We start from the raw sequence: 23,442 nt of genomic DNA, 5'->3' as shown, positions 1-23,442 counted from the left end.
GCTCAATATCCACTCAAGTGTGCACAGAAAACACTTTCGAGGACTTCAGAGTGGCATGTCTTTGTCCCTCATGTAGTGCAGATTTGGTAAATAACATGGCGTGTTTACTTACAAAGCATGTAGTAGGTGTGAATTTAATTAGCACACTACTTTTTAAAGGACAGAGTAGGTACATGTAGTTCTACACATGCATTTGAGCACAACAACTATTCAAGAAGATAATCATCCAAAATGAAGCCTCCAGAGGCCTCATGGAGTCGCTTTTATTGATGCTTCTCCCTGCTGACTGTTGACATTGGCGTATGGTTTGATCCGGGCATTGATTTGTGTGTCTAATTCTTCTCCACACAGAATCAGAAGACTAAGGAAAACAACCAAGTTATTTTATCGACAAAAGATGACAACTTTTCAGGTAAAAGAAAAATAAACCACCAGTTATCTTTCCTGCATTTGACCATTTCTGTGAGACTTAACACGCAGCATCTTCTGCCCCCATCACCATTCTGTGGGTTTTCATCCATTGAATTTAATGGATTTGGGGGAAGGGGGAAATATTCCAGTTTGTATTGTAAAGGGTAGCATTTTTATAGTTTCCAAGCACTGGCAGTTGTCCAAACAGTGCCATTGCCCCAATACCCTCTTACCTCTGTGCATCTAAGTGGTGCCAACACTCTCAACACACACAAATGCATAAACACGTGTGAAAACTCTCAGAAGTCTTTGTTGCCCACTTGTCAGTATGATCACTTGTAGATTTTCTGTTTTGTTTGATTCTAGATAAGAGCAAGGAGCATAGCTTTTTCATCACAGACTCTGACGCTTCCGGAGGAGATTTTTGGAGAGAAAGATCAGGTAGGCCGGGACAAATAGGAGGAAGGAGTAGTCAGATGACAGAAAGAGGGGCTGAAATTCATAATCAAAAGAGTGAATATTTAGAACAAGGGTAAAGATGAGAAACAATTCCTAGTAGATATAACTAAGAAAAGCCCAAATGGGAAAGCAGTGACATTAATAGCAATAAGATTATTAATTGCTGGGCATATTTCAGAAGAAAATTCAGAAATATATCAGGTTACACAATGAAACAGGCTGGAAAAAGCATAAAATGACAATAATTGAAATGTTCTCTTAGAAACCTTCCATTAAAAAGGATCACAGCTTATTGCTTTTAATATCTGTCAGAAAGACATTAAAGGTGTTTTATGACATCTATGCCAACATTTATATTATCTCCATGATAATGATCTCTACACAAAATGTATAATACATTTACAAAAATTACATTATACAAATTAAATGAAACCACCTTTTACTGATTGCTAAATGTCTCCAAGGGGTTTGGGAAAGACGTGATTAGAAGTTTTGATACTAAGTTGTCTATTGCAGTGTCTTAAGGAGAGGGTTTTGTTTCTTGGGAAAAAGGAATCTAATTTTCCATTTATGTAATGCAAACTGCCTTGGCTTTGACTATTCACGGTTAATTGACTGTCAAACGAGGTTGTTATCCCGCGGCAATGTCTGCAAATTTGCCTGTCAAATGAGACAGAGAGAGCAAGCTAGGAAGTGAGGGAGAGGGGGAAGGAGTGGCGTGGGGAGCAGAAATAAAGAAAATAGGATCTGAAAGGGATCTTATATAACAGCAAAGTACAATGGAAAAGATCTCCGAACCTTTGTTTTTAGTTTCCCATCAAGGAAACATCTCAATATCTTAAATGGCAAAAGGCAAACGTCTATTCTGATGGGGAAAAATAGCTTCATGTCATGGGAAGAAAGCTTTGTATATTGTCACATATTTTCAAATTATTTCATGGATGTATTCAATAAATACTGATCAACGTCCAATTTAAGTGGACAACGCTGGTTGCTAAGAATAACAGCAACGTGGGGCACTGGGGAGTGGGCACACGGAGTCTGCATCAAATGCACACATTGGCTTTCTGTGCATTCTGGCTTTACCTGTTTGTTAGGACGTTTTAAATGTTATTATCATCACTCCCACACATTAAAGCTTTATGCCCCTTTGAAAATGCATGAAATTACCTTTCACAGATTTGGTCTAAGTGTCTAACATGGTAAGATTGTTAAATGCGGATTTTTCTGTTATGATCTGAAGTGTACAATGTGAAGTCGCAAAGGCAGTGATGTTTGCCTGAAACTTCCACCTCCCTACTGTGATAGTTCGCAAAATTGAGGCCTGAGATAGAAAGGATTGCCACCAAGGAATTTCTAATTCCTGAAGTGCGAAGGGCTTGCACACATTCACACGCACACAGGGTTTCTGATTCTGTTTGATTGGTTCCATAATATCTAGCTATTTCCAGACATTTCTAGATCATCAGTTGCTTTTTGTTTGTTTGATATGTGTAGAAATTAAGGGCACATTCGTGAATATGAAAACACAATCTTAGGAATATTTCTCAGCCCTGGATCCAGTGATATTTGGCGGCTCTCTGTAGCTAAAAGTAGATTTAAAAGTAGCCCACTCTCTCCCATGCGTAGAAACCACAGATGGGGGTCCATGTGCACTCCGATGAGTGCAAAGCAACACTGGCTGTTTCACTGGCTGAAGAGGATGGGGACTCTGCTGGGTCTGTGTCGTACAGCCAATGAACATGGAGCACATCCTCACCCCTCTCCACCAGTACAGACAAAGCTCAGGGAGCTCGAAAGCAGTGTCGCGTTCCAGTGTCATTGTCAGTAACGTACTGTCGGGGGAATTTTTGTTTGGTGGTTACCTTACGTGTGACCTCCCTTTGCAGGAGGCCCCGTGAGGCTCCAAGTCCAATCGTGTGAGAAAACCTGCATGTAGCAGTGACCGTGTATTTCTTAAACAATGCAATCCTCTTAGAGGCAGGATATGGACCGGCTTTTCATTCACCAATCTTACGACCGGCTTTAATTTCATGTTGCTTGTTAAAATGAGTACTTTGTAATTTATATGCACTAATTTTAGGTTGTTTTGACTGCCTAAATTAAGAGGTTTTTATTTGGAAGGTGGCCGTTGGTGATATTGAAGTTCACATTATAGCATACATGTATTTCATATAAAATACACATTTAGAGAATAATCAGCACCAGACCTTGCACATCATTTAGCTAAATCAGAAATCATCATAACTCTTATTCTATTTGGTGCCAATTTGGAAAGAAATAAAAATAAAATTTTGTAAAGTACTCTATAAAACATGTAAAATATACATAGCTTTTCAAGAACAAGCAATGATTCATACAAAACTATGGGATAATTTGATGTTTAAATTGTTAAATTTAAAAGTTTTCAGAGAGTTCGTGAGAAAATCCAAATTCCACAGTCTGAAATCATCTCTTTTTAGGAACTTTAATTTCCTACATTGCAATAACAGCTAACATTTACAATTCTTATAAAATGTTTAAGTTAACATTTCAACAACTGTGCCTATCCATTAGAAACCTAAATGTATTAGAACATACTGATTCCTTCACAGAGTTGTGGCCTTTTCATTTTGTGTTTATTAATAGTCTCTGTAGATTTGTTAGAAAGTGAATTTCCATTCTTCCTAGGCTTCCCATTTGGATGGCTTAGCTGGTTTCACTTGAAAACCAGTTTCTTCTGGCCTTGGAAGAACGTGGATTCCCCCACACTTAGTGACTGCAGTAAACCCTGAAAAGCCATCAGAACCCCGAGGATGATAGCCAGGGTGGATAAAAACCATCATCGTCTGATATTCAGACCAAAATACAAATGTCAAAAAGAAGGAAGCAAAAGTATAGTCAGACGTGCTCTTCACATAAAATTCCCGCAATGCCTGGAGCTCGGGCAGAACAGTCAATAGTAACATTGGCCATAACACCTAGTCATGCTGTTGATGTGTCACGAGTCCCTTCCTCACAATAATTAATTTGCTACAAATTCCCAGTGATGCGTGTTCCATATTGATTTTCCACATTACAAGTTCATTCTCACATTGTTCAGAGAAATCTGTAGGTAGTGAGTTATATTGTATTATTATCCTGTATTAAATGGGAAACAGGTGGGGCGTGGAAGAGCTGAAAACATCATAGAAATGAATAGATGCTCAAGTGGAGAATATATTTTGTTGAATTTGTCTTGGAATCTTGGGTCACAAGAACTTTATCCCATGGTTTCTTTGCTGAGCATGCGGAGATGATGTTGTAAATGTCAAAATGTGTCCAAATGTGTCTGGCTGTTGTGGCTCAGTTGGCTGGAGCATCATTACGTAGCTGAAGGGTTGGGGGTTCTATTCCTGGTCAGGGCATGTGCCTAGGTTGTGAGTTCGATCCCCAGTCCAGACACATGCAGGAGGCAGGGGTTGGTGTCTCACGCTCACATTAATGTTTCTCTCTTTCCCTTCTCCCCTCCCTTCCTCTCTTTCTAAAAACAATGGGAAAAATCTTCTTGAGAGGATGAAAAAAGCGTTAAGAAGTTTGGGTTGCCGTGTGACGTGTGTGCCCTCAGCTGCCCTTGCTGGTAGCCAAGATTAGCCGATGGCCTTCATGTTGAATGCACACTGGAGAAAATCCCAGAGTGGGCACCCAGCTGGCCTGTGTTTGGATATGAATGTATTTACTTGTGGTCCGACTCCCAAAATCCATTTGTTTAGCAAAGCGTCAAAAATCCAGATGAGCCAAAGATGTTATGAAAGCTGTGGTTAGCTGCTTCAGGGTGGTAGCAGGAGGATGCTGTACCCAGAACACTCTGCTTGTGAATGGAGTTATTTCTCCCCGTGTAGCAACTGTCAACTTCCACAGGTACATGACAGCATTCATGTGTTGGTTTACTCAATTACTCCCCAAATACTACAGAATGCTTACTGTGTGCTGGGGACTCTGCTGGGCTCCGGGGTTCAGAGATGGAATCAACACCAGTCCCTGGTCTCCAGTTGCTTCCAATCAAAAGGAGGGGATGGATCAGCCAGGATGCAGCATCAATACTGTAATCCTGGTCCAAACAGAATATCCAATAAGGTGTATATGGCCAAGGGTCCTGTAGCCAATGTTTAACTCAATCACTGTTATTGGAAAATATCGGTGTTTTATCTTGGCACATATGCAGTATAGCATAAAAGAATGAAATGTCTTTTCAAACTACCTAGTAAGTCAGCATGCAGTTTTTTATTTTTCTATAAATTTTCCCTCCCTTGACAATCATAAATGTGGTTTATGAAGAAATTCCTACCACCTTTCTTTAAACGAGTGAGGTTATAGACATATTTTTAAATGATAGATGCTTGCTTTTATCAATCCCTACTATAAAATTGGTTTAGCAACCACACTTAGTTCCAGTTGACATTTTTTTAGTTCATCATCTTAATTAAGTTTAGCCTCCCGTCACCCTTTCAGCCTTATTGGTAACTGTTACTTTTCAGCAATTTTGAAGAGATTACACTTAAATGATTTTTTAAAAACCTCCCTGTTAATGGTTATTAACCTTACGTACAGCAGATATTATGCTTCTGCATAATTAAAGGGATCAACCAGGAAGTTTTTTCCACATCCCATAGCTCCCAGAAGCCAGTTGAACTTTTATCTCTAGGTCTTCTTAAAATTAGACCCATTGCTTACAGCCAAGTACTATGGATTAGGCAGATGGTAATTTGATCAAAATATCACTTCCTCAAACATATAAATGGCAGCGTTTTCTTGCAATCCCAGGGTAGGTTTTGCATATCTGTTTTGAATCACTTTAGTAGAGTTAAGTGATTTGGAATCGAATGCAGGCAGGTAGGCTGATGAGATAGCTCAAAGCTCTTGCAGGTCAAGGGAACCACGAAAGTGGAGTCATCCCCCATTCGAATCCCCTTTATTGTAGAAACGCCAGCACCGTTAGACTCTGAGCGTTGCTGCATCTTGTTATATGTATAGAAGTTTTAAAATCAATTTGATTTTCACTGATATGATTCTCTAGTGTACTTAATATGCTATGGATGGATTTCTGAGAAGAGTAAGAAGCAGTTACACTTCTCATGAATATATAGCAGATGAGGCACTCTGATTTATTATTCCATTCTATTTTATGCTTATGATTTTTTTTAAAAAATAAAGGTAAAGAAGAAAAATTCTAAAAAGCACAGACTAGTGGATGTCTAAGTTTTAATCCTCTCATGAGATGACTTTGGGTAAGCCATTTAACTATGCTGTGCCTCAGTTTATCCACTTGTAAAACTTGATAATACCGCCTACCACTAAATTACTATTGATATTTTTATGAACAATGAAATTTGAAGTCTTGCAATATACATATTTGGAATTAAATTATCTCTACATTTCAAATATCGTTTTCTTTTATTTATGAAAAATGTCCCTTCTTACTTTTGATTGTAAATTTTTGTTTGAAACTCAAGGAAATGAAAGACGATGAAAAACTCTCCAAAAAATAGAAATCAAATAGCATGGATTGACAACAGAAGTTCTAAAACTCAAGAAAATTCTAAATGAACTCAAGATTCACTAATCAAAGGTGTTTATATACTTAGTCAAGAAGTAATACGTATGCAACTAACATTAAATTTCGGTCATGAACCACAAAGTTTGCCGTAATTTTTAGTTTACTATAACCCCACCAGGGCTAATTTTGCTCTCATTCCATTTTTGCTTTTTGCCAACAGAGTTAGTATTTAGCTACTTCATTCTCCAGCATACCCTCTCCAGTGCCATTGATTTTTTTCTCTTCTGTTCTGTGACCTCACTACAGTGCCAGATGTCACAGGGGAGGAGTTTAATGTACAACTTAACACCAAAGTGTTGCGTTCCAGTGTCACTGTCAGTAACATACTATTGGGGGAATTTTTGTTTGGTGGTTACCTTACGTGTGACCTCCCTTTGCAGGAGGCCCCGTGAGGCTCCAAGTCCAATCGTGTGAGAAAACCTGCATGTAGCAGTGACCGTGTATTTCTTAAACAATGCAATCCTCTTAGAGGCAGGATACGGACCCGGCTTTTCATTCACCAATCTTACGACCGGCTTTAATTTCATGTTGCTTGTTAAAATGAGTACTTTGTAATTTATATGCACTAATTTTAGGTTGTGCATATAAACGAATTAGCAGAAGTCCGAGTCCCACTGATAGAGGAGAAAATTATTTAACCTGGTTTTCTGTGTAATTGATTTTTTTCATGTCTTAATGCAAAGTGTTCTTAAAAATCTCTAAACCATGGGCTGTGCTGAATTTTGGTCGTTGTGAAATGTCCTGGTTATACTAACTGTAGATTAACTTTGACCCCATCCAAATTTTAGATAGACTGTTAGGGAAAGAGAAAGTAAAAATTCCAGAAAGTCAAAATGAAGGCCAGATCATACAATGAAGATTCATTATTAAAATTCAGAGTTTATTTAGGAATTCAATGTTATAAAGTGAATCTCGGTTCAACAGAGGCCAGGCCCTGGGCAGAGGCTGTTGGGAGGGGAGAAGGCAGGACAGCACATTGGGAATTACGGGCAGAGACTGTAGACCGACTGGCAGGTTATATCTTTGCTTTCAGTATCTGCTCACCTGCACCGGCTACATTAGGTAGCATGTGAGTGCCCCTCCCATCTATGGAAACATCTGGACGTTTGACTGCGAGTTGTTATTCTTCATCCCAATGTTAGAGTACATGTATATCTATCTCATATACAGACACAGCCCCAAACCAAAACCATTCCATTGACTAAATTTATCCTTGAGTATGCAATGAAATAGCACGCTTTCTTTCTATAAATGAGAATGTTTCCTCTAAATGTTTCGATCAAGTGTTGTCAACAGAAGTGCTGGGGCAGTTTGCTAGCCCCCAGGGCTGCTGGGTGGGCAGTGCCTCTGAGTGCTGGTTGCCAGCTCCAGGGGGAATTTAATCAGGCAACAGCAAAGACAAGGAGTAGGAGACCAAGTGGGGGTGAAAGGAGGAGGGAGGAGAGAGAATGTATTTCCGTAGAAAGTGTGGATGGGTGCCAAAGTTTTTACCCTTTGTCCATATTTCATATTGTACGCTACATACATAGTATATCCTATACACATTCAGGTACAATATTTAAATGATCTTATGTATTGAATTCACATTTAGCTTGAGAACAGTAATATCCATTTCATCAGCTTTTCCTCCTGCCCCGTGACCACCAACAGGACAGGTCATCTGGCCTACTCGTTCGGCTCTTAAAATTAAATGAACTCTAAAAATGTCAGGCATTTTTTCTGTTGGAGACGATGGCAGACATATTCATTAATATGTTATGCCTTGATTAAAATGCAGTCCTATGGTTTTGTTTATCTCTGAAGAAATTTAAGAATGTCAGAGAAGAATAAAAATGGAAACATCACACACTTCCCCAGTAAGCTAAAAATATAGAGTAAGCCTTGGAATACTCAAAATGAGTGAAAGTGTGCCTTTTCATTCATTGGCATGACTTAATGCTTAAAGACCCCTTATAACAATGGAGGATTTACAGTAGCATTAGTGTGCGTTTCTTTCACAAAGCAGACTGAATTAAGTGCAAGCGCTCGTGTTTGTGGAAAAGTGCCTGTGCCCCTCCTGGGGTAGAGGTGATGGGGGTTTCCTGCAGGGCGGGACTAGACTGGCATTTGTTAAGACACCAAGCTATCAGGCACAGTACGAAGTGCCGGAGTAGAGATAATCAGTACCTAGAACTTCAGCCCAGGAAAAAGTGAATTTGCAGAAGTTGGAAAAGGCTTTACAGAAGTGGAAAGACTGGAGTGGCATTCCGACTTTGGATGGAGGGGGAGCAGAGGGGCGTGGGCACCCTAGGCAAGAGAAACAGCGTAAGCTAGAGCCAGCAGATAGGAGAAATAAAGGCCCAGGTAGAATAAAGTGGTTGCGTTTGGTGATAGACAGAGAAAGTTTGGTTCAGCCAGTAGGACAAGATTCTAACAGAAGCTGGAGGCTGGCGGGGGGGTGGGGGGGCAGGGGGGACGTAGAGCAGATTCCGTGATGCAGACCACGGGAGCCAGTACTGGTTCTTGAGCAGAGGTGTGCCTCGATATCTAAGAGAAAGTCATTACCTTCGTGCTTCGAAAAGTGGTGCTAATGAATCTATTGTCCTTTTTTTGGAGGGGGGCCCTCCCCACTTTGAATACTCTAGTCTCCTCATCTGATATTTACTGCTCATGTCTGCTTCAGTTGGCATATTATCACACCCACCCCTCTTGTACTGCTGGCTTCTGATGACTGTGTCAGGGCAGAAACGAAGGTGTGGTAGAAAATTTTCCATTCGCCTGGAAAATGGGACCACCATGTGCTGGAGGACCCCGGAGGGACCAGGGAAGCAGGAACCACGGGACTCCTTGTTCTCTGGCCTCTGCCACAGAGAAACTGGCAGAGATGCAGTTTCTCTGGTGTGACGTGTTGCTGCCTCTCCCCTTCAGGGTGGGCAGGATTGGGGGGCAGTGAGGCAGGTCCCAGTGAACTGGACCTGAGAACTTGCACTTGTGGGACGCAGACACAGATGCAGCCCCCAGCAGCCGCTTCTGGTCACAGCAGTCCAGAGGGTGCATTTTAGGCCGTGATTATCCATTACTCTCCAACTGCAAGCCCACCCAACTGTCTTACTTTACAGTCTGGCTTAAGAAATGTTTTCAACCAGACTTCCAAGAAAGCTGTGCCATCTAAGTTATCATTGTCTCTCTTATAACTCTTCACAATTAAGATCACTGTGCCCCTCCACCCTACCTCTTTGTAACTTTTTTAAAGGGGCAATGTAGTGAGAAGAAAAGTAAGCATTTTAATTTTTGGATGTCTCCAAAGCCATCCTTTAATTTTAAAAAAAGTAAAATGCATTTAACCTGATGAAATTTTTATAAAAATTGGAAGCTCATTTTCAACAAAATCTCATTTATTTAATCTAGTATTAGACTCCCTTTTTTTGTTAACCAGATGGAAAACATTAGCAGTAATAGTGAACAAACATGCCTGGGCTCCCAGAGGTCATTTTTAACCACCATCCACAATCTGGGTTTTACAGATTAGCAATATACAAAAGGCAACGGTCCAGATACACAAAAGGCAGCAGAAGTGTCTGTGCTTCTTGTTTACCTAACATGTAACTATTTTTTAAAAACCTTTTGCATGTGAAACATCCAGATCTAAGCTCAAAATTGGCAGATTTTACCCAGGAGTCGAAGTAAAATGTCTCTTTGAAATAGATGCTGATGTAAAATATTAATAAAACCTCCACAAGCCGATGAAAGAAAAGCTTATTATTAATGTCATCAGTAGATCTGCCTGTGGTCAATGCAGTCTCCATTTCCTAACCATTTGTTTAATGGTTTAGTACCTCTGTAAGCCTTCTCATTGTGGAGCAGAAAAGAAGTGTGTTTGAGCATATTATAGTTTAATTTTTAAATTTAATTATCTAGTTGAAATGTAATATAAGATAAACAGCCCACAAAATACACCATTGCAACAAACAGAGTCTGGTCTAAAATGTGAAAAGGACTTGGCTTCTAAAGCTGCCTATTCAGAAACCAACTATCTCATTTAAATTGAGCTTTGAGTGGTGGGGGAAGTAGGAGAAGGATAAACTTTTATTATGCCCTGTAATTGGATCTAGAGGAATGCGCATTCTTGTTTCCTCTCTTGTTCAGACTCAGTATTGTACGAGTATGAAATGCCTACCCATTTAACTGGTTGCCTGAGACTAGAGCAAAACATAGTCAGTACTGCAGATAGTATGCCTTTGTCTTCATTTCAAAATACTATTGTTTCTAGTTTGCATATTTATGGTTTGTTATCCACCTTCATGTTACTCTTCTTTTGGATACTAGTATTTTATAGAAATTACATTGAGGTCCATATTCACAATGGTTCACAGATATTTTCTCATTATTTTTTAAAGATTTTTAAAAAATTTTTATTTAACTCTTGTTCAAGTACAGTTTTCTGTCTTGTATTCCCAGCCCTGCCCCGCCCAGTGCTTCCCACCTCCCTCCCATCTCCGCCCCCCACCTTAGTTATTGTCCATGTGTCCTTTATACTTGTTCATTTCTTTATTTCTAGAGAGAGGGGAAGGGAGGGAAAAAGAGAGGGAGAGAAATATCAATGTGTGGTTGCCCCTCACACATCCCCTACTGGGAACTGGCCTGCAACCCAGGCATGTGCCCTGACTGGGAATCGAACTGACGACCCTTTGATTCACAAGCTGGCACTCAATCCACTGAACCACACCAGCCAGGGCTCATTATTTTATTAGATGGAGAAGAAAGCCAGAGTATGAATGTTCAAAAGCCTATAGAGAGAGGTCATATCCAGGATGAAAATGGGAATGGGTCTGTGTAAATATGATCTTGGTAGTAGAGAAAACACCTGCCTTTAAGGACCTTATGGACAGCAAAGACATTCTTGTCCTAATGATGGGGAACAGCGAAGCACCTTCTCATAGCTATGCACATGTGTAGGAATACTGGCATAGATTATATTTACATGTATGTATTTATGTACACACACCTAGACACACACACACACACATACCTGAACACACATATTCCCAACAGCATTTGGGTAGAATGCAGAATCTCAATTTATAATATCACGTTAAGGATTTTCTTGTCTGTCCTTGGTACCATCCTGTCTCCTTACTGCTTTGGGGAGAAATTCTGTCTCCCTCTTTGCAGACTTTTTACCTTGACAGTGATATCTCCCAGTATTCCTCTTAGTGCCCGGGGCCATTACATTCTATTTCTTGCTGAGGAAAGGAAATGAATAATTATTGAGGAAAGAATTGAAATGATCCATTCAGGCCTGTGCTATAATTTAGGGTTTAAAACTTCCTGGGGTTCCTTTCTGTGACAACGGAGAACACTTTATTCAATACCTGTTATGGGTGCAGCACTGGACTAGGCACAGTGGTGCAAAAAAGCCAGAGCCCTACCTCCAAGTAGTGCGCCACCAAGTGGGTGAGGTAGGCAAGTAAGCAAACAGCTCCAGGGACACAGAGAGAGCTAACTTGGGGGGTGGGGCACGGTTAGAATCAACGAAACCTCAGAGCACTTTTGTCTGTACTGCCACACCGCTTTGGAAAGCTTATTACATTGCATGGATAGTTGTGGATGGCAAATTGAAATTTGAAAACAATTCTGGCTGGCTGAATGATTGGATTTCTTTGGTTAATTTATGTTTTCAGGATTATGTAGACTGAATTTTGAGTGTAGATAAATCCATTTTGTTAGCTTGCCATCATTGATTGTAGTTAGCACATAAGCAAAATAGGTAAGAAAAACAATCTGACCTTTACCCACAGTATAGTTTTTATTGGTTACAGCCAAGTAGTTAAGAAAGTATCATCAAACATGTGAGTATCACAAAGTAATAGAACTATTTCACATCTCTGTTTTAGGTTGTTTTAAAAAACAAACAAGCTACCACTTATTAGGAAATTGCTCCAGGCTTGGAAATTCTCTCCCGAGGACAACTAAAGCCTCCTCCCACTTCTGTCTCACTGTCCCAAATTTGGGCAGCTCAAGACGGGGGCAGGCTTCTGCTTCCACTGTCCTGAGGGCCTTCCAACGGTCCTCTGTAGACTTCTTCTCTTCTGAAAGGAGAGGGACCCTGACCGGATTTCTCCCAGAAATGTTGACTGTGCACCTCCTTTCTCGCCCACTCTAGCAATTACCTTTGATGTAAAGGAGGGACAGGGGTGGGGGCTGGGAGGGGGGCTGACTTCAGGAATCTGCTGTCAAGGAGCTGTCCTCACAGGCTCCACAGATTGCGCCCCTCTTCTCTCTAGCTTCCGCCACGCTTCTGGGGAATTGTACATGAGCAGACGAGAACATTTGGTTCTGAGGACTTCCACTCTTTTGTTACAGTAACTTATGGCTCTTTTGTAGGTATTAAAAGAAAGCAAAGAGAAAAACCTTCGGAAAATAGCCTACACAAAGCTAATGATTTTTTCTCCTTTCTTTCTTTTTTAAGGTGAACACACACAAGAAACAAATTCACCTCATTCACTCAAAAAGGACGTAGAAAATATGGGGAAAGGTAAGAAAAGTTTTAACTCTGCAGAACTTAGCTTTAAAAGGCTGTAGAGATAATAGGAGGATATTTTTGTTCTGCACTGTATTTTAAGTTTGACAAGCAACATATGAATAATATATGGACCATTGGGTGGATATAATTGAGATTAATGCATACTTATCAATCAATACATGACACTGTAATATAATACTTTAAAATAATATATTACATTGATTTATATTCATGGATTTCTGCACAAAATCTATCCTATGTCCATGCAACACTTTTTAAACTGGTAAAATATTTCGTCTTATAATAATAAATTGCCATATATAACAGTTCTCTGGAGAGTTATTTGTAAAGATTAGTAAAATGACTCTTCTTTCTTCCTTTATTAGAAGAACTTCAGAAGGTTTTATTTGAGCAAATAGATTTACGAAGACGACTGGAACAAGAATTCCAAGTGCTAAAAGGAAATACATCTTTCCCAGTGTTCAGTAAGAAATCACTTTTATCTTGTCATATTATGATATTTGCTGACATTTCCACTATTAGTCTGAAGAATATGCTTCTGAGTATTAAGTGACTGTGTGAAGTACCACTCTGTGTTTCTGTGGTCTCTGTCCAAATCTTAGGGAATTTGAGTCTGTTATTTATTCTTGGAATCAGCTCACAGATGAAATTTCTTAGAAGAACCTTTGGTAATTGTTCTACTGGTGTGTGTGTGTGCGTGTGTGTGTTGTGTATATACAGAAGTATTCAGAAGTATTTAGATTGTATATATTTTTAAATATTTCATTTATTTATTTTTTTAAAGAGGGGGGGAATGAAGAAGAAAGAGAGGGAGAGAAACATCAGTGTGTGGTGGCCTCTCATGTATCCCCTACTGGGGACCAGGCCTGCAACCCAGGCATGTGCCCTGACTGGGAATCGAACCAGCGACCCTTTGTTTCACAGGCCTGTGCTCAATCCGCTGAGCTACACCAGCCAGGACAGACTGTATATTTTTTTAAAAGAACTACTCAGGTATTTTTATTTTCTAAGATAGAAAAACAAAAGAACCATTAAGAGTTAGCCTCAGATTGTATTGGCTGGAGAGCTGCTTGGTGCTCACAATATATATAAATATGAAGATTTAACCTTTAACAATTCACTGTACACGTATTTGTTTTATTGATTGAAATTAGTATATTTTTAGTAGTTTTGGATTCTCCCTCTGTATTTAGTGCTAAAATTCCATTCCAGCTCTGGTGGCAGAAGATACTGCAGCATAAAAACCCTTGGCTGTACTGCTGGAACCCTGGAATTCCAGGCTCACTGTGGGTGTCCCGATTTGTAACATTCGCCAGCCCCGGTCCAGGTGGCATTTGAACACATATGTCAAGAGTAGAGTTTTTTCAACCTTGGTCGTAGTTCTCTCTCCAGAGGAACTGGGAAAGAAAATAGTATGTCAACTTATATTGTAAATTATATAAATTTAATATTATTTTTCTGGGATACTTTTTTAGAATGTCACCATGCCCCTTGTTTATTAATCTGCACATCACAGAACACACGCTGGCAATTCTTGTGCCAGAGCCATAGACCAGCATCTGGAAAAAGATTTTTCAGTAATTGTGACAATTTTAATAATGTCAGCATGAAGGTCTGCCTTCCCCAGGGCTTCTCCAATGTCATCGTCAGCACAACTGAAAGCTGCGTCCCCTCAAGTAGCGTTTTTGAATGGCACCAGGTCCCTGGTGGCATGTCAAATTGACTTCCACGAGAACACGTAGGCAGCAGAAGCAAAGAGGTTGCATGAGAGAAAGACCTCAGACTGCAAGAAGTACTGGGGTATGCCAAGTTTACGATCTCTTAGTACCCTCGAGGGAAGTTTGGAGTTCATGGTGGGTGCTTGGGTGCTTTGGAGCTTTGGTGCGTCAGTATTTTGAATTTGGAGAATGCCTGCTGGGGCTTAGAAGAAGATTGAATGGAGGAGAGTGCCCAACAGCTTTTGATAGTGTATTAGGGACATATGACCTTTGGAGCCTTGAGAAAAAAAGAAACTTTAAAAACATCTTTGAAAACTTTAAAAGCAGATGCTTCCAAAGGATCCAGGGCTCTCCAGCTTCTAAAACTGTATCTCAAGAAAGACTCCACCATTCCTTGCAGAACTGAGCAAACACTGAGTGATTAGTTTCCCCTGTAAGCTGATGTTTATCTGATGGCCAAGTTTGCAAGTCCCTGCTCTTAGATCCAGCAGAGCAGGTTGAAGTCCCATTGAAGCCCCAACGTGCCATCACCTTCCGTGAAGCCAGTGTAGCCATCATTTGTCCCACTAATAAAAGCAAACTAATCATTTGGCCAAATTAACTTATAGCCATGTATACATTTTCCTATTAACTTCTCTGTTATATACAACATGTACATGTTTCTGGAGTGTTTTTTTTTTAGTTAGAATGTTAATAGTTTTGATTCAGGTGTGTCATTCAGCCTTTTGATCTGAATTAAAATGAATCCACATACACGAAACACTGTAATTAAACAACAACAAAATTTTTTCCTTTTTTATCTGCAGCGTACTCCACTGACCAAGGAAGTGGTATGTGTGTGCCCAAGTTTGAATAATGCGTGGTTTAGACACACCACAAAGAGGCAGTTAGTTTCACACCAATGAAATAGCAAATGCACATCACAGGCTGGTTAAACGTGAGAGGCTGTGAAGACGGCAGGCGGACTTAGATTTGCTCAGACAGAAAGGGGGAACGGAACTGTGTACAAATGCATGGGAAAAAAGCAGAGAGGAATCCCGGCCAGAGTTTTGTCGAACTTTGCACTAGGAGGTGGACACACACTCACAGCCACAGCACCTGCAGTCCAGTGCACGCAGGACACTGGGGACCTGGGCCAAGCTACTGCATGTGACAATTAGGAATCCAGGCTCAAAAATCATTCGGCTACACTGGTTTCAGAAAGGGGCTCTGCAACATCCTGGGTGCAGGACCTTGGAAGCTAGATAATTCCTGTCCCAGAGGAAGTCGAGAGAGGGTAAATGGGAGAATCCACATTGAAGGACTTCACTCATCCCTAGTGCAGATAAATGCGTAGTTCCGTCAGCTGCGGTGGTGATGGGGACAACTAAGCAGGAGGAGGAAGAATTTATTGGCACTGAACTCTAGAAAGCATTTTTAAAATAAGTCCAGATTTCTGAGTTTCTCTTGGGATTCTTGTGGTTCTGAGGGTTAATGAGGACCACAGGGATACATAAAGGTGAGGATAAAGATTACAGGAAGGAAGGGGAGAAAGAGCAGGAGGAAGAAGGAGGAGAAAGCACGTCTGTGTATTTGGAGGGAGCAGAAATTGAAAGGAGGAGAAAGAGCAACCAGACTCTCTACTTGCTGGGATGGAAGATTCCAGAGCTGCTCTCTATAAATACTCCGCAAAATCCCGGTGGGGAAATGCAGGGAAGAGGACTGAAGGAACTAAAACAGCAGGGCCAGGCAAGCATTTCCCATTAGGGCTGAGTCAGAGAAGCTCCACGGTTAGTAGCAAGGACTCCGGGTTCGGACACCGACCCCTCCGAAGGAGCACTAACCTTAGGCTCCCGTGCTGCTCTAAAGCAATGCTACTGCCCACCTAGTGGGGTCGCGGGAGGATTGCATGAGTGAAATGTATAAAGGGTTTATTTAGCGCAGTGGCTGCTCCGTAGTGGTGAGGGCTGTTGTACCATATAAAGTTTGGTACTTAGAAGGCTGCAGGGACTTTATGGTAAACCAGTTGATACCAGAAGCCAGAACTTCTGGAGATTTATTGGGCTGTAGTTAGCGAGGCTGGAACAGGTGGTGGAACTTGGTCGGATACCAGACAATGCGTTTAGTTGGCAGACTGGGTAGGACATGAGCCGAGAGGCTGGGAGGGCGTTGTAAGAAAATGGCCTGTTGTACGGGAGAAACGTAATCGAGACTTGGGTGGAAATATGGAAATAAGTGTTTGAAGAAAATGGAAGAGGAAGAGGTCACCCTTACGGAGGTCAGTTTCTGATGGCAGTAGGAAAGTTGGTCACATGTCCTGCAATGATAGTCACGTTTAGATGGACAGGGGTGAATGATTAGAGACCCTGCCTCCAACAGGCTGCCATGCCAACTACCCCACCAGTGGCTGGTTAGGTCACCTTCCCAGCTGTAAATCCAGAAGTCATTTTTGCCACCACACTGTGCCCTCCTCCCCTAGTGAATCTGTCTCTTCTTCCTTCTCTGCAACACCCTTCCTGTATTGTAGCATTTTCCCTTTGCTATAGTTTTTTAGTCATTTCATCCTCTTTCCACCAGTTTTCATCAAAACCCTGGAGTCTAGCCCTAGACCTGGGACCTGACAAAGGGTTGCTGGATGAGGTTCTGAATGGGGAAGGCCCTCACTCCCCCTCCCCTTTGTCTCTGCAGTGGGTCCTCACCTCACTCCCCAACTTCAGCCCTTTCTGCTCTCTACCATTAGCCCAGTGGTCCTGAAACTCTGCCTTTGGCTCCAAGTCTTCCATTCAAGAAGCTATAGTGATGCCCTACTGCTGATAATATTGTAATTCAAATCCTGATTTTCAAAAGTCTCCACAATTGGCCCACCCTGCCCATCCAGTCTTATCTCCACTTCTCCCCCTGCTCCACTCCAGTTAGCCTGCAGCCTGCACTCTCCCCTCACTTTCTGCCTCGGCTCACTGGGATTCTCTAGTCTGGCATACCTCCCCTTGTCCAGGTATGCCTCGTCATTTGGGACACAGTTCACGTTCCGCCACATCCAGGGGGTCTTGCCACCTCTGCAGCAGGCACTCTTTGCTGAAGTCCCATTTGTTTATCTTTAGTTCCACGGGTATTTTATGTTGCCTTCTCTCTGATTGTCTCACACATGCTACCCTTCTGCACCCCACAGCCATGTAAACAGGTTCAGGAATGGGTCTTCTTTTGTTGCCCACACAGTGCCCAGCATATTGTGGATGTGTAACACACTCTTAGTAAACGTTTGATAGAAATGTTGGCATCATATTCAAAGAGATTAAAACTGACAATGAAGGATGAGCTTGAATCACTGAAATCTGTTGTGTAAGGAGATTAGGGGGGCTTGAGGGTTCAGTCCTTGGGTTTGCAGGTCTGATGACAAACTGGTGGCACTGGAGCAAGCTGAGTAGAAAGGCCAGTCGGTCATTACAGGGATGGCCTAATGACCTGAGCTCTGGGAAAAACTTAAGTAGTAGATTTTGGCAATGATATCATCATAGATTCTTATAAGGAATTACTCTTCCAAGTTCCTTCATATTGAAAACAAACTACATTTCATCTACTTAAATATGCTTATCCCATCTTTCACCTGTGGCTATTCCTGGATTCATTGTGTCTTCAGTGGTTTCCGTCCTTCCTCTCTCCTTTTGTAGGCATCCTCTGGAGGAGGGAAGATGGCGGAATTTCAAAAACTGCACAGATCACAAGTCTCAGTAGTTGTTGCAAAGCAATGACAACAAAACAAAGACAATGTAAACAAAATGATCCCCAAAGCCTAGGGCTTGGTGGGTAGGATCTACTGGGCGAACCAGATGTACTGTATAGGTTTTCTTATTTCTGGTCCCAGGAATGTAGGCTGGATACTGTTTAGTGTTGTTTGGAAAATGCTTTGGCTTTTCCAACTCTGCTGGTCAACAGGGCACAGCCCCTGCCCTGTGCTCACTGGCGGACTTCGACACAGCACTTTCTCCCTGCTCCCTCTTTTTCTGCTAGTGGTTTCTAAAAATAATTGGGTTTTAAGTGATTCCCATTAGAGAAATTGGCTTAATGATTTTTTCATCTCCAGTTAAATAGTGCCTTCATCAACCTTTAGAACATGGCAAAAATTTTAGTTTCCTTCCATTTGAAAATTAACAATCTTTGTAATTCAAAAAGTATACCCATGCTCATTGCAGAAAATCTTAACTCTACAGAAACACAAAGAAAAGGAAAAAATCACCCATAGTCTTATCACCCAGAGATAACCAATGTTAACGTTGTGGAGCTTCAGCCTTTTTAATGCGTGTTCAATTTTTTTCTTTAACAAAATGAAGTATTTTACACACCAGTTCTTGACGTTCTTGTTTGAGCCTCTTGCATTATTACACAGCAGTCAGAAATGAAGTCTTACGTTGGACATTAAAGATTATCTAAGGTTAGAGGACAGACTACGTAACTAAATCTTTACACATATCCATGTTTATCTCCTTAAGGTAAACTAAAAACAACTGCAATGTGAAAGAATATGAACTTTTTAAAGCTCTTGATACATAATGTCAAGCTGCTTTCCAGAAAGGCTGTACTAATTTATACTCCTGTCCTTGGAATACCACATATCTCTTAACTTTTTGTTAAATGGAAAAAAAATGTTATCTCATATGATTTCCTTTTCTTTCACCGGTAGGGATGCAGAGCCCTTTGCACATGTCTATCATCCATTTGTATTTTTTATGAAAGCTCATTATATTTTCTCCTTATGTTCTTTTTAAAAAAGATTTTGTTTATTATTTTTTTTTAGAGAGAGGGAAAAGAAGGGAGAAAGAGAGGGAGAGAAACACCAATGTGTGGTTGCCTCTCATGTGCCCCAAACCAGGGACCTGGCCCACAACCCAGGCATGTGCCCTGACTGGGAATCGAACCAGCCATCCTTTGGTTTGCAGCCCGAGCTCAATTCCCTGAGCTACACCAGTCAGGCTCCTTATGTTCCTTTTGATGTGTTCATTCTCCTATTGATTTATATGAACTCTTTATATACTAAAACATAAATTCCTTGTCATGTGGTGAATATTCTTTTGTTTTAAATTTTGACTATGGTTTTTGGGTTCTGAGAGTTTAATTTGTTTGTAGTTTATCATCATACCAAGTTTTACATATTTTTAAAATCAAATATAGCAATCTTTCCTTTTTTGGTTTTTGTCCTTAATGCCCTCCCCCACCCCAGTCTTATAAAATATTCACCATTTTTTTCTAATACTTTAGTGGCTTCATTTTTTTCATTTTAAATTTGATAATTATATTAAGTGTGCCCTCATAAAGCAGAGCGTGAGTTAGATAAGGATCAGTTATCACCATTCCACTCCGAGTTGCCCTAATTCCTTCTGGATTCCAGGGAGGAATCCAGTCAGCTTCAGGTGGCCCCTCGTTCCTCATTCACCCCAGTTCACTGCCATGCTCAGAGGCACCTCAGAACCCTGGAGGGACAGAGGAACTTAACCTGTGAAGGCTCAGAGGACGGGTCTCCCCTTCACAGAGGGAGACCTGCTTTGGGGATGTGCTCTGGTATCTGGAAAACACACTGACCTTGCTGGAAGGACTTGGGCCTGGGCACAGGGCCAACGGCGTCTGAACCAGGGCAGTTTGCAGAGGACCGGTTCCCTGTTGTCCTGTGCCCGACCTGCTGAGTGGTGGGGTGGGTGCCAGCCCCTCGAAGAGTGCCTCACCCCTGTCTGGTGTCAGTGTAAATCGCAGTCACCCACTCCAGCATGTCCAGTACAGGAAAGACAGGACTGGGTGCTTGGAGCCCCACCCAGCCGCTTACCTTGTCTCCAAATCTCTAAGCACTGGAGCCAGAAAGGCCCTAAGGAGCACATGGTTCCACAGCCTTGTCTGTCCACATAAAGGCCTGCACCCCCACAGTGGGGTAGTTACGTGGCAGGACCCAGGCCTTCCAGGGGTACTTCAGTGTTCTTTTCACCCCTTGTTCGTTAACTAGCCCCTGCCATGTGCGGAGCACTGTGGTAGGCTTTGGAATTTTTACGTGTCTCAAAGTTACCTACTGCCCCGCAAGAATTCACTGGTTAGTTGGGAGACAGGTGTACAACAACTAACCACAATATGTATTATGGATGCATTAACAGAGGTATGGACAGGGTATCAGAGGAGTACAGAGAAGGATGACTAATTCTGGCAGGAGGGAGCAGAGGAGTCAGAATTTTCTGGAAGCAATGACATTTAAGCTGGACTTTACAGAAAAGGGAGCTGTTTGCTGTAAGGACAAGACTATAGCAGTGCCAAACAGAAAGAGTCTGGAAGAACAGGCATGTGGGGACTGGAGAGTGGTTGGAGGGCGAGGGACTGCAGGAGTTCGCACTGCCCCCTTTGCCGCAGGCAGCCCAACCCCCTGTCCCCACCTCCTCCTCCCATTTCGTCACGTGGAAGGCTGTTCTCCACATCTCTGCTCAAGCATTTCCTCCTCCTTAATGCCGCAGGGAATGAGGGCTTCTCCCTTAACCACTGCATCCAACCACAAACTTAGCCATAAAACAGTACCTTTCACATTGAATTCAGAGGTAAAAAGAGGCATTGGATCTTTTTTAAAAAAATAAATTATGAAAGAACGGTGGAGATGATAAAAAAATATCAATGGTGGCCAAGAGTAGGGTGGAAAAAGGGGGTGAGTAGGAAGCACATAGAGGATTTCGGGGCAGTGAAACTCTCTCTCCGACACCACAAGGCTGGCCGCATGCCATTCTGCATCTGTCCAAACCCATCAAGGGTACGGCACCCAAAACAAACCCTAATGGAGACTCTGGACTTTGGGTGATTGTGATGTGTCGATGTAGGGTCATCCCGGACACCACACGTACCAGTCTGGTGGGCAGTGTTGGTCACTGGGGAGACTGTGTGAGGGGGGACAGGAGTAGATGGGAAATTTCTGTACCTGGCCCCTAATTTTGTTGTGAACCTAAAACTGCTCTTTTTAAAGTCTTTAAAAATAAATAAATAATAGATAGATAGATAATGTGTTTGAGGTTGGGGGAAGGAATGCAAATAGTATAGAAAGGTAGAAGTCAATAGCATAAAAAAAAACAATCTTTTTAATGTCTAAGTACCCAGCGTCTCACAAGTAGTAAAGGACTTATTATCTGCAAAGCACTGGAAAGCCATCACTGATTTTCAAGCTGGAGAATGAGAGGGGTTTGGAGAAGGAAGGATGGCAGGCCAGATGGTCAACTGGGAGACTCTTGCCTTGGGAGGCAACGGCAGCAAAGAGAGGAGCAGAGGGAGGCAGAAGTTATGAGGGGGGGCGGGGAAGGCTGAGGACAGTGTTTCTGCTTTCTTTACCCTGCTGACCTGACTGTCCACCACAGAGTCAGTGGGAAATGGTGTTAATGTCTCACTTCAAGCAGAAAGAGTCAGTTAGCCAAGGCCGCCCTTCTTAAAAGATCACATCTGGAGGCTGCAACAACATGATAGATACATTGGGAAGTAATTTCTTTTATAAATGCAGTACGATATTTGCATAATAATATCTCTTCACCGCACACACACTCCCCCACCCCCCCACTCCCCGGCCCTGCCCTTCTCATGCAGAGGCAAGGTCTGTAGAGCTGTACCAGACCCAAGAGGCACCATAAAGTAAGGCTGATACAGGGAGAGAAAGGGTGCTGGTTGGTGGTCGGGCCAGAGTACCATGATCTCTCTTTTAGGAGCGAGGTGAGCTGTGGCGATGCTGGCAGCCACACCTAACCGGGCACCCACTCTGTCACCCAGAAGGCACTCTATGTCAATATACATTTCCTATGACATGAGGTGTACCCCCTTACTCTCTCTGGACGTCTGGAAACAGGGGAAGCTCTCAATACCTGTGACTTGCTCAAGGGTGCGAATATCAGAAACCATGGCTGCACCAGACATTGCTGAGAGTGAGGATACGCAAGGGATTGTACTACACAGGCTGTGAGATACTGTGAAATATTAGATAGAGACCTCTCGGTGTTAACTGTCTATTCTGATTAAATTAAAGAGTTGAAAACACCCTTTCAAACAACCATATTACTTACTTAAATAAAAGCAGGGGAGGGGTTTTCTATGGGACCGTCAGTAATATTTGTACTAAATATGCTAGAAGTAGATTTTGCATTCTAAGTCATTTCTCTCTCTCTTTCTCTCTCCGACTAGATAATTTTCAGGATCAGATGAAAAGGGAACTGGCCTACCGAGAAGAAATGGTGCAACAGTTACAAATTGTAAGATGCATTTCTATTTCAAAATAAATGCAACTGGACAGGCTTGTTTCACAACTGGTTGTGTTTTTGCCGTGAAAGCGTTTGGTCCACCTACCTCTCAGCTAGTTTAGATGCTAATTACAAAGAGATTTACTTAGACACAGGATAAGCAGATGTGTCAGTATGTTTCCTCCGGATGTAACTACCTACCATGTGTTAATAGACAGATGTGTGAATTGCCTCTGTGGGCGAACCAGAGGTACCTGCGTTGCCTTGCGCTGTGCACACTTCCCCACTGTGCTGGGATGCACCAAAAACGCAGGGAAGGGCAATCGTCTTCCAGCTTCCCTCTCCTTTCACCACCCAGACCTGAGCCAGGCCCTCCACTGTCAAGAGAAACTAAGTGTAAACATAGTGAATCAATTAAATGCACTTGAAGGGTTGATGAAAAGAATTATTTCCAAGTGCAGTATGCAAATAATCTATTTTTACTCTATCTTAATCACATCTAAGAAGTGGACACTAAGATCTATTCCTACAGAAACAGGGAAACAG

At 41.9% G+C, this 23,442-nt stretch overlaps 1 protein-coding gene across 1 annotated transcript in view; it reads left to right on the top strand.

Annotated features, from left to right (window-relative positions):
• Nucleotides 1–23,442, top strand: part of SKOR2 (SKI family transcriptional corepressor 2) — a 34,869-nt gene that overhangs the window by 3,199 nt on the left and 8,228 nt on the right. Inside the window, exons 2-6 of the mRNA XM_037037051.1 lie at nt 352–412; nt 778–852; nt 12,894–12,959; nt 13,334–13,432; nt 22,841–22,908. Coding sequence (XP_036892946.1) covers nt 352–412; nt 778–852; nt 12,894–12,959; nt 13,334–13,432; nt 22,841–22,908 — 369 coding nt within the window. The remainder of the gene's footprint in view (nt 1–351; nt 413–777; nt 853–12,893; nt 12,960–13,333; nt 13,433–22,840; nt 22,909–23,442) is intronic.

The sequence above is a fragment of the Sturnira hondurensis genome, unplaced genomic scaffold (genome assembly GCF_014824575.4).
Source record: "Sturnira hondurensis isolate 20B ecotype Veracruz unplaced genomic scaffold, ASM1482457v3 Scaffold0001872, whole genome shotgun sequence".
In the NCBI taxonomy this organism is placed as follows: Eukaryota; Metazoa; Chordata; class Mammalia; order Chiroptera; family Phyllostomidae; genus Sturnira; species Sturnira hondurensis.
This window is presented reverse-complemented; position numbering and strand designations above follow the sequence as displayed.